Genomic DNA, 17073 nt, shown 5'->3' on the forward strand with positions numbered 1-17073 from the left:
CACATTCCTCCCTCCCCGCCCCCCCCCACACACACTTCCCCCGATGGTACAGGGACCAGTTCATACGAAGTTATGATCTGGAGATCAAACAGAAACCATTTCAGGTTTTTACAAAGTAGTCATCATTAAACCACTGGTTCTCCTTTTTGTGCACTTCGTAAAACTTGGTTAAAATGATGGTTTTGAGCCCACTTGGCAAAATAAACCAATCAGCTTTGTTTCTGTTGACCCGAGGTTGTGATGGTTCCCTAGGAATAGGAACAGTCTACTAAAAGGGACACTCTACTGAATCAGAAATGTGTTTTTTTCTCCCATGTGGAAAGTTGGGCCTGCAAATGCTATTCAGAAGGGATTCTCCTACCTTCTAATAAGTTTGAAGAATTTCTCTCTGGTTTGGGACAAAGTCCTATGCATTAACATTAAGGAAAAGCCCCCCCGCCCCCTGCCTTTGCAACACACACACATACACATACATTTCTCTCTACCTTCCACGCCCATTCATTCACCACATATTTATTGGGTGCCAACTATGTGCCAGGTACATACTTTTCTGTTACTACAGATGCTATTTATTATTTAAATCATATCCCGCAATATCTATCCCTTGTAGAACAAAGGAAAATATTTATTTATAATAAAGTGGAACCATCTGGACATTTTGGCCTACCAGGCGCAAATGTTCATTTCTAAAGATAAGTCTTGAACTCCTTTGAAAATCTATAACTCTTTCAAGGCCCTGCCTTCTATATCTGACCTCTTTTGCTATGGGAAGTATCAGATTAAGTCCAGCCCTATGACCAGCAGTTTAGGAAGAACAATGAGGCTGAAAGACAATGATGGAGGTGGGGGCAGCATGAGACAAAGTCAAGAAGACTAATTAATGGCATTACCAGCAAGACCACTGAGGGGGCCATAGTGCTTAGTGTTGGGGGCTAAGGCGCCCAGCTTAAGGTGACTGAGACCTAACTTTGGCTTAGAATGGCATCTGGTTGACAGCTACTAATTTAGCCACTCTCGACTTCCTACCATGATTAAAAAAAAAATGGGGGCTGAGGAAAAGAGGAAATTCACAACACAGAACAGGGAGACTGACATCATCTCCCATCAGGATCTGGAAGGAATCTCACTTAGTATAAGGCAGATACACTGCTGGATGGAGAAAGTCTTTCCTTGGGGTCTATGTTAACCCACAAACTGGGAAGCCCACGCTCTCTTGCAGGAGTGCTGCTTTTTTGAGATATCCAGAGTATTATTCTCCACTCCATTCACAAATCCTTCTCCATTCATTTGGAAACAAGAATGTCTAGAAAAGAATATGACTAGACAATAAAACAAATACAGATCCTTTCATCTCCTTGCTGAGGGTGTTGGCGATCTGGGGGCATGCAGGTCAGAAGTGGCACATGTGATGGCCTTAGCCACACTGTGATGTAGGTACTGATCATTTTATTAGGTCCTGGATCAACACCTTCTTCCATACCCTCATGATTCTTGGGCCTGACCTATAATTCCATAGACTCTTGCCCTAATATCCAATGTTTGTTGAGAACTAATTTCCAAGGTTTTAAAAATCATTTAAATTTGATTTATTACAAAACTAATACATGCTCATTGAAAAATATCAAATAATACATAAGATACAAAATAAAAAAATCAAACGTTACCTTTCCTCCTGCCCACTTGCACCCCTCTGAGAGTATCACAATTAATATATTGGTATGTGACCTTCTAGATCTTTTCATATGCATTTACTCACATGCATACACAATTTTTACATAAGGAAATGATAGTATAAATTGTATCCTGCACCTTGTTTTGTTTACATACTATATCTTGGCGATTCCTCCACTTTACTACATTTTGACGTACCACATTCTTTTTAACAAATGTATGGTGTCCTATAGATTGGGTGTGTTTAACCAAACCCCTATAGATAGCATTTAGGTTGTCTCCATTTGTCTTGCTTTTATGAAAATAATTCTACGTTGAATGCTCTGTATACTTCTTTTGTATGAGGGTATGATGAATACCCATTTATTTGCAACGAATGCCTTGGTACATTTTGTACTTTTTGTACACTTTTTTTATTGGATGAAAGATTCTTTAAATTCTATAGTGTTTTACCATGATTTCATACAATCCCATATGGACTCATATAAAGTCCTTTAATGTGATAGATCCTTTGAACCGGAACATCTTTTCTGATTTTTAGAGGTTTGAAGTGTTGCTCTACTTAGACATATATTTCTTGGAGGGATTCTCTTTTGTTAATTATTTCAAAATAAAAAGGAATAAGAGACGCTACTACTATGCACAAAGAGATGCCCACTCCTAAGGCTTATTCTGAGATTAGCACCAAGAATAGAAATGAGAAGATGTTGCAGGTTGAGAAGGGGAATCTGGCTGCTACCCTTCCTTTCTTCCAGCTGTATGACTGAGAGCCTAAGGCCTAGGGGAGGTTTCTATGGACATGTCCAAGGTACCTGTGCCCAAAGGATGGGCTGACCTACCTTACGATCCCACAGAAGGTCCTCACTGTTGAGGCTGGGGGTGGTGACTTGCCTTCCTTACAGAAGACAAAGATTTGGCAAGTCATCCCGAAAGGGTACCAACTTCTAATCTAGATGAAGGGTGCCTAAGGGCTGGGCTATGATTTCTTCATGTTCATGTCCTGGCCCCAGTTACCAATTATACAATGCACTTAAATGGTTCCAGGTTGGTGATGATGGCATTCACACTTCTGAGGAAAGGGAAGAAAAACGGTGTTAGAGATGGGCCCTTTTATGGCATTGCTGGGACAGTACCCATGGAGGGAGGGAAGTCTGGCCTGATGCTGTGAAGTATTGAATTATTTGAGCTATTCACACTTACTGCTTCTCTGTTGGCAGGCTGCCTGAAGATATCACCATCAGAATGTTCCCACGACAATTCTCCATCCCCTGTTTATTAAAAAGAAATAAAGAATTATACATACATAGAAGGGGAAAATATTAACCTGTGACCCAGTAATATTTTCGGTTCTATGATCCCGAGGTTCTTTACACATTTTAGCTGTTGTGGCTGTCCTTCAAACAGCAATGTTGAAAGATTTCTCCCTGGGTGTGCCTCATTTTTCAAGACAACTCCGAAGAAAGTTGCCACTTTCTAAAACAGACCATCCAGCAATCTTACACAGAATTTGGAAAATAAAAGGGAAAATAATCACTTTCCACTGTAATATAGCCATCATTGTCACATTTGCTTATTTTATTCTGAAGATAGTTAAGTCTTTTACAGGTCATATTCAACTTGTGTTTAAACTACCCTTCAAAAGTGAGAGTTTTGAGGATTTGGTCTGTCATAGTTTGTTAAATTCACCATTATGCCTCTGAGGAGTTATGACTTGATCTGAAAGTTAAGGTAAAACTTGCTGTGGTTAGAGTGTTTACATAACCCATATCTTCTATCTTTGCCTGAGACACCTTTCTCTGGGTCTCCACAACCCACTTTTTGAACAGCAAATCCTTATCATTGCTGTCTTCCAGACTAACTGCTTTTAGGGGGAAGATTTTACTTTCAGCCTTGAGAAAAGCAAACTCACAACAGATATGGATATTCCTCAGCTGATTAAAGATAAAAAAATAAGAGGATAATCTCCAAAAATACTGCCTTGTATTATCTATGACCAAACAAGCAGATGGGAAGAGCTCGGTCTTAGAGATATTTGTACCACTCTAAATGAGTACTATTTGTGTGTGTGTGTGTGTGTGTGTGTGTGTGTGTGTACCTGGTTGAGGATAATCCAATATCTATTCAACCATATATTTCATGGGATAACACGGAATACAAAAAATGTATAAACATTAAGAATTTTCTATTCTAATTCATCTCCCAAGCTTTCAAAACCTAACTCTAACTAGTAATGTGTTACTGGTTCAAGTACTGTTACTGGTTTAGGGCTGGAAAAAGACCTCAAGATTAATTTGATACCAATATTATCATCGGGTAGCGACATAAAACATAGCATGGCTTAAACCTCCATGATTCAAAGATCATCTTATGGAAAAAATTATGAATTTTGAAGATTTAACTATGATTGCTACATTCATCTTCCTAAAACATCACTTTGATTATATAATCATATCATTTCCTGATCAAAAAAACCCTCAGTGGGTCCCCATCTAAGACTCTCTATTATCAGCCCCCACCTCATCTTTACTGAGCACCTACCTCTGACCCAACTATCTTAGCTACTCTACAATGGGAACCCTTTGACCTCTTTACTCTTCACTGAAACTGTGGCCCCCATTCTTGGTTCCATGTTTTTGCTCATATTATTTTTCTTCTGAAATTACTTTCCCGGCTCCCACACTCCGTAGCTCCTGTATGACTATAAAAACCATGAAGGTTTTCCTCCTCGACAAAGTCTTCCTCAAGTTCTCTCACATATTTCTGATTGCCTAAAGGACTTAGCATTCTGTAGCCTTAGAGATGTACAGGACTTCAGGCCTAATTTTGTCCAACTGTTCCATGTAACAGGTGGAGAAACCAAGGCTCAGAGAGAGCAAGGAGCCATTTACTCACATAGCAAGTTGATGAGAGCTTACAACCCAAATCTCAGATTTCCTGGCTCCCAAATAAGTATGTCTATTCTATAAGAGCAGGGTTTATTAATTTGTGTTATTAATGGCTGTATCACCATGATCTATAACGGTGCCTGAAACATAATAGTCACTCAATAAATACTCATCAAGTGATAGAATTGGGAGGCCTTCTCTTATCACCTATCTAAAATTTCAAATCCCCTCTGATACTTCTTATCCCCCCTCTTTGCTTTTTGATCTTAGGACTCAACAGTATCTTACAGTTTATATATTTTATTTGGTGTCTGCTTTCTCCCACTAGAATTCTCCTATGAGATGCTGATGAGACAAGGATCCTGTCTTGTCTCCCTAAAGAGACTGTAAATCCCTTGAAACCAAAGACCATGTCTTAGACCTCCCTCTGTGTCACCTACATCACTGGTTCTCAAAGTGCGGTCTCCGGACCAGCAACATCAGCATAAATTGGGGACTTGTTAGAAATTCAAAATTTTGGACCCCACCCCATACCTAGTAAGTCAGAAACTCTGGGGTGGGGGGTCAGTGATCTGGGTACACATCAGGTGCTCAGTATATGTACTGAGTTGAACTTCAGTAAAAAAATACAGAATTAAGTACTTAGCCAATAGCATACTTGCCTCTTCCTGGTTATTCCATGTCTGAGTAAAGATGGTAGACAAAGATTACACTCAGACTATCTGGAAACCCTGACTAACTTTGTAAGAGTGAAGATGCTTTCACCTTTGTTTATGTCAAAAAATAATGCCCAAGTCATAATGGCCATCATTAAAAAGTCCACAAATCCTAAATGTTGGAGACGGTGTGGAGAAAAGGGAACCCTTTTACACTGTTGATGGGGAATGTAAATTGGTGTAGCCACTATGGAGAACAGTATGGAGGTTCCTCAAAAAGCTAAAAATAGAGTTGCCATATGATCCAGCAATCCCACTTCTGGGTATATACCCAGACATCACTATAATTCAAAAAGACACATGCACCCCAATGTTCACAGCAGGACTATTTACAATAGCCAAGATATGGAAACAAACTAAATGTCCATCAACAGATGAATGGATAAAGAAGATGTGGTACATATATACAATGGAATATTACTCAGCCATAAAAAAGAAGGAAATTTGCAGCAACATGGATGGACCTAGAGATTATCATACTAAGTGAAGTAAGTCAGAAAGAGAAGTCTAGACAAATACCATATGATATCACTTATATGTGGAACCTAAAATACAACACGAAATAGAAACAGACTCACAGACATAGAGAACAGACTTGTGGTTGCCAAGAGGGAGGTGAGGTGGGGGAGGGAAAGATTGGGAGTTTGGGATTAGCAGATGCAAAACAGTATACACAGGATGGATAAACAACAAGGTCCTACTGTATAGCACAGGGAACCATATTCAATATCCTGTGATAAACCATAATGGAAAGGAGTATGAAAAAGAATATATATATATATATATATATATATATATATATATATATATATATAACTGAATTGCTTTGCTGCACAGCAGAAATTAACACAACATTGTAAATCAACTATACTTCAATAAAATTTTTTAAAAAGAAAATAATAACACCCAAACGTCAGTTAACATACATTGAACACTTCTTGGGTGGAAAACCTGATACTAAGGCAGAAGGAGAAGAGAAATCAGGGCTGGACCCTTGCCCTCAAGACATTTACAACCTGTCTGGAGGTGACAGGAAATCAATATAGAAAAGAGCCTAAAAACACACAGAGTAGCAACTGGAAACACAAATGGAATATACATGCTTAGGAGATATTGAATGTGTGGAGTGAGCAGTCAGATGTAATCGTGGAAAGCATCCCCAAAGAATTGTTAAGTCATGTTTTTAGAAGTAGATACTGCAGGGTATAAACAGTCCTATGGGCAGAAGGTATCACCAACTGGAGGGAACGGCATTTGCAAAGGACCAGAGCTTTGGAAATAGCAAGTCACATAGTGGACACAGCAAGCAAGGTGTGGCTTGAGTGGAAACTTCAGAAGTGAAACAAGAGAAAGGGGGCTGGTGGAGAGATAGAAAGGAAAGGAAGGAGGGTGGGAGGGAGGAAGGGAGGGGGATGGGTTGTTGAGATAACAGGGTGGTAAATAATTCCTGTATGGACTTCAAAAAGAGACTGAAGAATTCATATTTGATTCCGTTACCAATTTTTAGCTAGAGGTGCCTATGGTATAAATGATATTTGTGGAAGCTTATCCCGGGAAGGGAGTGCTGACTGGTTGGGGAGTAATTGGAATCAGGGAGGCCAATCAGGAAGCTATTGTAGTAACATGTGATAGGCCATGAGAATCTAGATGGAGAAGAAGGGGTGAATCACACTACTGCAGATAACAAGAAAATGATAAGACCCTGATGGAATATTTGATAAAGGAGGAGGAAGGCAAAGGAGAAAGTATAAAATGACTCTAGGTTTGCAATCTGGAGAGCTGGGGAATGGCGCTGCCCTCGACAGTGACTGAGTGGGTATGGACTTGGATTTACTTGCTCCATTTTAGCTGGCAGTGGTGGGTCTAAGCTATGTCCTGAGCCAAATGAAAATATGGGACCAGAGAGAAGATTTGAAACCAGAAAAGATTTGCCAGCAAAATGGCAAAACAAAATGTAAACGCTATAGTGTGTGGTTTCAAGCCTAATCGAAGTAGCCGAAAGAGAACGAATAACAAAAGAAAAATGAGAGAATAGCTCTCCTCATCAAATGCCCTTTTTAAATGTAGATTTAATGATTGGTATTGACATGAAATGTTTATTCAGCATGACCTTCTAAGAAGCTCAATTTATTGCATTTAGACCCTAGAGTCTTAAAAGGGCTTTTAAAGAGTATCTTTAAATACTTAATAGTCCAGACAGAATCTTAAAGCAATATAGAATCATACAGTCCCTGTTAAATAAGCAGAGAGGCAAGATAGCAAAGCAACGAGGCAAGTCAGTTACCACACAGACTATTAAATACCCTGTAATACAAGTTCAGATGAATGTGTCATAACCACCTAAGCATTTGCAGACAGTTATGTGTACCTAAATTTGAACTATTTCACTTCATCAAAAACTACTGGAGCCATTACTTCCGTGTGTGTGTGTGTGTGTGTGTGTATTCTCAAGTAGCATTGCCTTTGAGCTTTCGAAGTCTTCAAAATGGCATTCTCTAAGCTTGCACGTTCTATAAGTAGCCACTAAAGGTTTCAACATTTTAGTTATTTTATACATGAACCATAGTTAAACTTGAATTATCTTCTTAGATGTTCACATTAGTGGTTCTTTAGACTGGGGCGGCGTCTATCTGGAGAGCTGAAAATAGGTTTGTCCATTTACAATCTTATACCTTATACCTTAGATATTATAACTTAGATATACATACATAAAGTACATAAAAGAAAAAAGTAGGCACCAAAGCCCTAGAAAAAAACCTGTTTCTGTGCTTTTTTTCCTGATTCACTGGACAAATTATCTTGAGTGAGAGGAAGCCTCTTTTTTCAGCCAAGTCATTAAAAGAAAAAAAAAGAAAAACAATGATTCTAATGGAGACAGATGGATTCTAGCGAATTCCGAGAAGCAACAAGATGTAATTTTAACCAATTTTTAAAACCAAAATGAAAAACAACTCTAGTGTACTGTATGTCAAACAATATTCATTTAACCTTAAAAGCCACATGTGTTGTTTATTCAAACCTCAATTATACTCTGAGTGGTACCCTATGGAGATGGAATGGCTTGGCTTTCTGGTAATGGGAGAAATGGAGAACAAGTATTTGAAAAATGGTCAAGAGCTAGGCTAAAATTCAGACTGTTTATAACTCCCATTGCTCCCATTAATCTCTGGTTGGCCGGAGCAGGTCACAGAAGTAAACCCTGTACTCTCAAAAGGACTAAGTGTACAGAGATTATGAGATACCATGAAGATAAACCTCAGACAGCAAAACTACGCCAGCATGTGGCCACTTCTGAACCATACACAACATCATAAATAGGGTGTCCATAGGTCCTGATTTATCTGGGACAGCCCAGTTTTATGCCTGTTTCTCTGACAGGCATAATTATTAAGATTGCCTCTCTCACTTTCAAAAGTGTCTCGGTTTGGATGATAAATTATATGGTTACTCTAATCATAAGGCAGATAGAAATTTTAAATGAATCCCCAAGACAGGGGGAAGTGATCTCCATGACAAGGGAAACTGATCTCTGTATTTTCAGAGGAACAAGTTGATATCAGCAGAATCAAGGCAAATGGTTAAGGTTTTTTTTGAGGAAAAGTGGGAGAGTGCAGAGAGGAAGAAACTGATGGTGAAGTCTCCACCTACTACGTGCCAGGTTCCTTGGTGGGCCACTTTACAGCTAGTACTCAATACCCAAGCTGGAGGCGAAAGAGGGAATGGAAGCAGATGGCTCTGCGGAGGCTTCCATCAAATATCTACTTCTACAAATTCTGTGGAGAGGGAGCAAGCATGCTGAAATTTGAGGGAAGCTTTAAAGAACACTGGTATAAGGATTCGCCATTGGTAGATATGTGAGCTCCCAATAATGATATATAGTATTGAAGATGCCCTCCAGTGTCTCATAAAGTGGACAGTCATTTTTTTTTAGAAAAAATCCTTGTTGTCAAATAAAGCACTTTATTGCCTGGGCTGCCAATACAAGCTCTTAGCATTTTAAACAAAATATCTGCTTGAGAAATACTAAGACACAGACAAGGGAGGTGGGGGGACTCCTGCCCACAGTGGCAAGCCAAATCCAAAGAAGAGTACTAAAGTATCTAGAAAAATCAGAAATGTGTTTCTGTAAAAGTGCATTGTGAGAGTGCATATGTTTGAAGGAAGGCATCATGGGAGAGGGAATAAAGAAACTTAGACAGTGCCCATGACCTACATTCTGCTCTTTCAATGGAGATGTGGTTAAACAGATCCAAGTTCATGGTTAGAAATGGGGTCTTTGTGTCCCAGAGTGGTCCCAATGAATCTGCTGGAAGTGTTAGCATATCTGGCCCCTGCGAGCACAGTCATCACAAAGTCTGCTCCTCCCGGTAGCCTCAGCGTTAAGAGTGCCGGAGGTTGCTTCACATCCCCAAGCTGAGAGGCATCATAGTAATAACGGCAAAGAAAACAGCCTGGAGCCAGACTGCGTGGGTCCAAATCCTGGCTCTGCCCCTTCTCACCTGTGTGACTCTGGGCAAGTGAATGAACCTCTCTGTGCCTCAGTTGATAAAATGGAGACAATAATACCTATCCCATAGGGTTGTGAAGATAAAGTGAATTAGTATATGCAAAGAGCTTAGAACAGCTCCTGGCACACTGTTATGTCAGTGTTAGATATTATTCCCCCTCCCTCTTCTTCCCATCCTTTCCCTCCACTTCTTCATTCTTCTCAAGAGTAGCTTACATAGGGGAAAACCCAACTTAAGGGACCCTCACAAGGGTACTATGCATTTAACAAAGGAAAGCGTCTGTATTAAACAAACAAGTGAAGCCTAGCAGAAAGAGAAAATTTATGCCCACACCTAGAAAAGGAATAATATCATTTCTAAAGTCAGGGTCCTGGAGATACCCCCAAAATTAAAATGGCTGCAGAGATTCCTTCAGCTCATTCCTTCTAATGATTAGACTTCTCATCATTATGCTAGTCCTCTCCTCCTTTTTATCTTTATTTAGAAAAGGAGTTTGCGTTTTAATTAAACCTCTTTTTCTCTCTTGGCTTAAAGTAATGCTTGAGAGGACAGATATCTGCTTCTTTGGGAGGCAGTGCAATTTACATACTCATAAAGTGGAGTGGTAAAACTCCAAGTACCCAAATAAAGTACAGTCCTGTGCTACCACATTCATAAATGGAAAATAGCAAGCAGGATGGAAAAGGGAAACTCAGTGATCCACCAATGTTTACTGTCTTGTCAACCTGGAAATGAAAAGCAGTCAGTTTAAGGTCCTTCTTCTTTCCATTTTGGCTTCCTGGCCCCATCCAAAGAGGACTGGACTACTTGGTGGGAGAAGGAGACGTGGGTCTGGTTTTAATAGCCAAAGCTAAGGGAAAAGTGGATGTAGCTATTCCAGCAATTTGCTTAAACCAACTGGATAGTTATATCAATTTTCCACTTTGCCTGCACCATGGAGACCTGGACTTTGTAAGTTCTTACAGTTATAATGTAGATAATATTCAAATATGATTCCTCTGCCTGACATCACTCTTCTTTCTCATGTTTCTTTTTCCTCTGTTTATACTGTCAGTCAAGAAATCAGATTAATTTCCATAAATGTTGAAGTCTAATTTCATGAAAACTATTCTAATAAGAGTAATGGGCATACCCAGCGGTGTGTTTCTGGGCAGTCATGGCATCCCTTGAAGTAGTTAGAAGGACAAGGCTGAAAGAAGAGTGGCTTTAACCACCCGTGAAGAAATAATTGCTCTGAAATGCTTCACTGGGAATTTCTTATTTTTATTGTAGAGCCAGACTCATATACACATGAAAAACCCTCCAACCCAGCAACAGGATGGGGCATTATTGACCTTGACAGGATATCCCAGATGGCCAGTTAAGAATCATCACTCTTAATTTGTTAAACTCAGTATGAAAGTCAATGCTGTCCCATCCACCGTCTGAGGGGTTTTCTGTCCAAGAAGAAACATTCTAGACATAAAAGACATGCCAAGAAGGAACATGATGACCTCAGAGGGGTGGGAGTCCTGTGATAGTCAGCAAGCACGTGGAGGTGAATTCTGAGTACACAGGATGGAAAGAGAACAAAAACCACCTGAAAGTTTCTATAGAAGGAGAAAGCTTCCAGTTGGGGTTTAGAAGAAGAGGAGAGGTAGACAAGGATAGAAAATCCCTAAGATGGTCCCTAAGATGAACATGAATGATTCACTTTTGAAAAGGAATTACTAGTGGTAGTCAGACTCTTCTATAGCTATAAAAAGATTGGAGTGTTTCAATACATTTTGAAGTTTAGGTGACACATACAAAGTAGTGTTTCTCATTAGCAATGTTTCCTTCCTATCATTATGACCAGGAGATGGTAGTGTTTCTGTAGAAAATGTGGGCAAAAACAAAAAGAGCTCTAGACTGATATGTGAGGATCTATATTTGGAGTGTTATTTTCTCTAGTTTCCTGTGATTTTGAAAACTTTGAAAAATTTGGTAGATTTTTGTGATGTTAAAAAAATAAAATATCTCACATACCACTTCCCTCGAGATCTCTGGGTTCCAGCCAAGATGGCGTCTGAGGTGTAATTTTGCTGCTTTTTGGAAAGAGAAATCAAGAGTCTTACGTAAAATGGCAGTTGTCTTGAACACTGACAAATTGCTTTTAAACAATTGCTTCCAGTTTCAGTCACCTTGAAGGAGTTAGCAAAAATATCTCAATTTCATAAAAAGAGATTCAATTTTCATGCTGGGCTCACTGGAGATGTTTTGGATAAATGGGCTTGGGATGAGTAAATTGTGCGGTCAGTTATTTCTCCTGTCTCCATCCCTAGCCAGGACTGCACTTGGAGTGCTTGTCAAAAGCTTTTCATAACTGTGGCTCTCTTTCCTTTTAACAAATCCATCACAAACTATATACTTAATGCTATGCTAGGGGAAACAGAGGAAGAAGATGGTCCTTTCCTTATAGAGTTTCCCAGTTGAGGAGCCAAGATCCATAAAACAGTGAACAGTACAAGAAATATTTTTAAATGCTGTATTCTACAATCAGACCAAGCCCTGAAAGTGGTCAAACAAGGAGACCAATGAGGACTAGAGTGATCAGGTAAGGCTATTTAGAAGAGGTGCAATGTCAGCTGGGGTCTTGAAAGATGGGTAGGATCCTAATTGGTAGAAGAGAGGTGGGAAACTATTCCAAGCTTGTTGGGAGTAAGAGTCAAGAGAGGCACATAACAGGACGTAGGATCAAGATGGCAGCATAAGAAGATCCTGAACTCACCTCCCATGGGCATACCAAAATTACAGCTACTTACAGAGCAACCATCTCTGAGAGTGACCTGAAGACTAGCAGAAAAGATTTTCCACAACTAAAGATATAAAGAAGGAACCACAACGAGACAGGTAAGGGGGTGGAGATGCTGTCCAGTTGGGACCCACGCTCCTGGCAAGGTGACCCATAAGTGGGAGGGATATAAACACAAATGTCCTACCCAAGGAGTGAGGGCTCCACATTGGACTCCCCAGCCCAGGGTTCCCACACCAGGAAGACAAGCACTCAAAACATCTGGTTTTGAAAACCAGTGGGGCTTACATTTAGGAGAGCTGGAGGGCTGAAGGAAACTGAGACTCTGCTCTTAAAGGGTGTGTGCAAAAATTCATTCACTCCAAGTACCAGAACAGAGGCAGCAATTTGAAAGGCACCTGGGTCAGACCAACTTGCTGATCTTGGAGAGCCTCCCAGAGAAGCAAGAGGCAACTGGGACTCCCCTGGAGACAGAGATGCTGGTGGCAGCCCTTACTGTAAGCTCATTCTACTGTGCTGATACTGGCACTGGCAGATACCATTTTGGAATCCTCTCTTTAGCCTCTTAGTGCTGGGGACCACCCAACCCACCAGTGCACCCATAGCAGTCGTGAGCCGCCAGGTTGCACAACCAGCCATGCCTGAGGCCTGCCCTACCCACCAGTGTACCTTCAGCATTAAACACCAGATTGCACAGCCAGCCAGGCCAGGGGCCAACCATGCCTACCAGCGCACCAGTAGCAGTTAGCCTTGCCACAACTGCATGTAGCCCATACAGGGGACACCCGTGGATCATCTGGCTCTGGAGACCAGAGAGAACCATGTTGTTGGGTCTCATAAGACATCTTTTACATAAGGCCATTTCTCCAAGATCAGGAGACATAAAGTCCCTACCTAATACATAGAAATAAACACAGATAATTAGGCAAAATAAGGAGACAAAGGAATATGCTTCAAACAAAAGAACAAGACAAAAACTCAGAAAAAGAGTTAAATAAAATAGAGATAAACAATCTACCTGATAAAGATTTCAAGGTAATAATCATAAAGATGTGCACTGAACTCGGGAAAAGAATGGAAGAACACAGTGAGAACTTCAACAAAGAGTTATAAAATATTAAAAAAAAAAAACAATCAGAGCTCAAAAATACAATAACTGAAATGAAAAATATGCTAGAGGAAATCAAGGGTAAATTAGATGATACAAAAGGATCAGTGACCTGGAAGAAAGAGCAGTGGTAATCAACCTAGCAAAACAGAAAAAGAAAAAACAATTTTTAAAAATGAGGATAGTTTAAGGGACCTTTGTTACAGCTTTAAGTGTACTAAAATTCACATTAGAGGGGTCCCAGAAGGAGAAGAGAGTGAGAAAGGGGCAGAAAACTTATTTGAAGACATAATGGCTGAAAACTTCCCTAACATGGGGAAGGAAACAGATATCCCGGTCCAGGAATCACGGAGAATCCCAAAAAAGATGAATCCAAAGAGATCTACACCAAGACATATCATAATTAAAATGGAAAAAGTTAAAGAGAAAATTTTAAAGGTAGCAAAAGAAAAACAACTAGTCACATACAAGGGAAAGTTATCAGCTGAATTTTTAGCAAAATTGGCAACCCAGAAGTGGGTGGCAAGATATATTTAAAGTGCTGAAAGGAAAAACTTTACCACCAAGAATACTCTTCCTGGCAAGGTTATCATTCAGAATTGAGAGATAAAGCATTTCCCAGACAAGCAAAAACTAAGAGTTCATCATCACTAAACTGGATTTACAAGAAATGTTAATGAGTCTTCTTTAAGTGGAAAAGAAAAGGCCACAACTAGAAATAAGAAAATACATAAAAGAAAAAAAATCTCACTGGTAAAAGCAAATATATAGTAAAGACAGTGGATCAGCCACTTAGAAAGCTAGTATGAAGGTTAAAAGACAAAAGTCAACTATAACTAAAAAAAGTAGTTAATGGATACACAAAGTAAAAAGATGTAAAATATGACATCAAGAACATAAAACATGGGGTGGGGGGATAGTAAAAATGTATTGCTTTTAGAATGCATTGAAACTTAAGTGCCTATCAGCTTAAAACAATCTGCTATATATCTAGATCAACATATAAACCTCATAGTAATGACAAACCAAAAACCTACAAGAGATACACAAAAAATAAAGAAAAAGGAACCCAAACACCACACTAAAGAAAATCATCAAAGCAAAAGGGAAGAGATTAAAAGAAGAAAGGAACAGAGATAACTACAAAAACAACCAAAAAACAATTAACAAAATGGCAATTAAGTACATACCTATCGATAATTCTTTTAAATGTAAATGGTTTAAATGCTCCAATCAAAATACATAGGGTGGCTGAATGGATGAGAAAATAGAACTCATCTATATGCTTCGTATAAGAGACTCACTTCAAACCTAAAAACACATAGGCTGAAAATGAAAGAATGGAAAAAAGATATTCCATCCAAATGGAAACAAAAAGAAAGCTGGGGTAGCAATACTCATGTAAGATAAAATACCCTTTAAAATCAAGACTGTAAGAAAAGACAGAAAAGGCATTACATATTGATAAAGGGGTCAATCCAACAAAAGGATATAACAACCCACCAATATTTATGCTCCCAACACAGGAGCATCTGAAAAGGTAAAACAAATATTAACAGACAAAAAAAGGAGAAATTGACAGTAATACAATAATAGTAGAGGACTTTAACACCCAACTTACATCAATGGATAGATCATCCAGACGGAAAATCAATAATGAAACACTAGTCTTAAATAACACTTTAGTCCAGATGCACCTAATAGATATATACAGAACATTTTATCCCACACCAGCAGAATACACGTTATTTTCAAATGCACATGGAACATTCTCCAAGAGTGATCACATGCTAGGTCACAAAACAAGTCTCAATAAATTTAAGAAGACTGAAATCATACCAAGCATCTTTTCTGACTAAGTGGTATGAAACTAGAAATCAATTAGACAAAGAAAAGTGGAAAAAAACACGAACATGTCGAGTCTAGACAACATGCTACTAAACAAAGAAAATCAAAGAGGAAATTTAAAAATACCTTGAGACAAATGAAATTGACAACACAACTTTCCAAAATCTATGGGACACTTCAAAAGAAATTCTAATAGGGAACTTTATAGTGATACAGGCCTACCTCAAGAAACAAGAAAAAATGTCGAATAAACAATCTAACCTTACACCTAAAGGAACCAGAAAAAGAGGAACAAAGCCCAAAATTAGTAGAAGGAATGAATAAAGATCAGAGTGGAAATAAATGAAATAGAGACTCAAAAAATAATAGAAAAGACCAATGAAACTAAGAGCTGGGTCCTTGAAAAGATAAACAAAATTAATAAATCTTCAGCCAGACTCATCAAGGAAAAAAAAGAGAGGGCCCAAATAAACAAAATAAGAAAGAAAGAGGCAAAGTTACAATTGACACCACAGAAATACAAAAGATCGTAAGAGATTACTACGATCCAATTTGTCCAGCAAATTGGACAACCTGGAAAAAATGGATAAATTCCTAGAGACACAAATCTCCCAAGACTGAATCCGGAAGAAACGGAAAATCTGAACAGACCAATCACTAGCAGTGAAACTGAATCAGTAATCAAAAAACTCCCAACAAACAAAAGTCCAGGACCAGACAGTTTCACAGATGAATTCTACCAAACATGTAAAGAAGACTTAATACCTATCTTCCTCAAACTATTCCAAAAAACAGAAGAGGAAGGAACACTCCTAAATTCATTCTATGAGGCTAGCATTAACCTGACACCAAAACCAGACAAAGACACCACAAAAAAAGAAAATTACAGGTCAATATCCCTGAAGAGCATAGATACAAAAATCCTCAACAACATACAAAATGCCCACTCTTGCCACTTTTATTCAACATAGTAATGGAAGTCCTAACCACAGCAATAAGACAAGGAAGGGAGACTAAAAACATCCAAATTGGAAGGGAAGAAGTAAAACCATCACTATTTCCAGATGACATGATACTATAAATAGAAAACCTTAAAGACTCCACCCAGAAACTCTTAGCACTATGGCATTTTTCACCGAACTAGAAAAAATAATCCTAAAACTTGTATGGAACCACGAAAGACCCAGTATAACCAAAGCAATCTTGAGAAAGAACAAAGCTGGAGGCACCACACTCCCAGACTTGAGACTATACTACAAAGCTATAAGTAATCAAAATAGTATGGTACTGGCACAAAAACAGACACATAGATCAATGGAAAAAATAAAGAGTGCAGAAATAAACCCACACTTATTTGGGCAATTAGTTTATGACAAAGGAGCCAAGAATATACAGTGGGGAAAGACAGTCTCTTCAATAAATGATGTTGGGAAAACTGGACAGCTACATGCATGAGAATGAAACTGGACCACTTTCTTACACCATATACAAAAGTAAACTCAAAATATATTAAAGACTTAAATGTAAGACCTGATACCATAAAACTCTTAGAAGAAAACATAGG

The 17073-nt window shown here is 38.9% G+C and overlaps 1 protein-coding gene across 8 annotated transcripts in view; it reads right to left on the reverse strand.

The window, feature by feature from the left end:
- The window catches only part of CHRDL1 (chordin like 1), a gene marked incomplete at both ends in the record, with an annotated part of 119815 nt that overhangs the window by 19803 nt on the left and 82939 nt on the right, over positions 1-17073 (reverse strand). For all 8 annotated transcript variants that reach the window (XM_079726980.1, XM_079726987.1, XM_079726984.1 and 5 more), the window contains one exon: positions 2872-2939. In XM_079726980.1, coding sequence (XP_079583106.1) covers positions 2872-2939 — 68 coding nt within the window. The remainder of the gene's footprint in view (positions 1-2871; positions 2940-17073) is intronic.

Source organism: Hyperoodon ampullatus, assembly GCF_949752795.1.
Source record: "Hyperoodon ampullatus genome assembly, chromosome: X".
NCBI lineage: Eukaryota > Metazoa > Chordata > Mammalia > Artiodactyla > Ziphiidae > Hyperoodon > Hyperoodon ampullatus.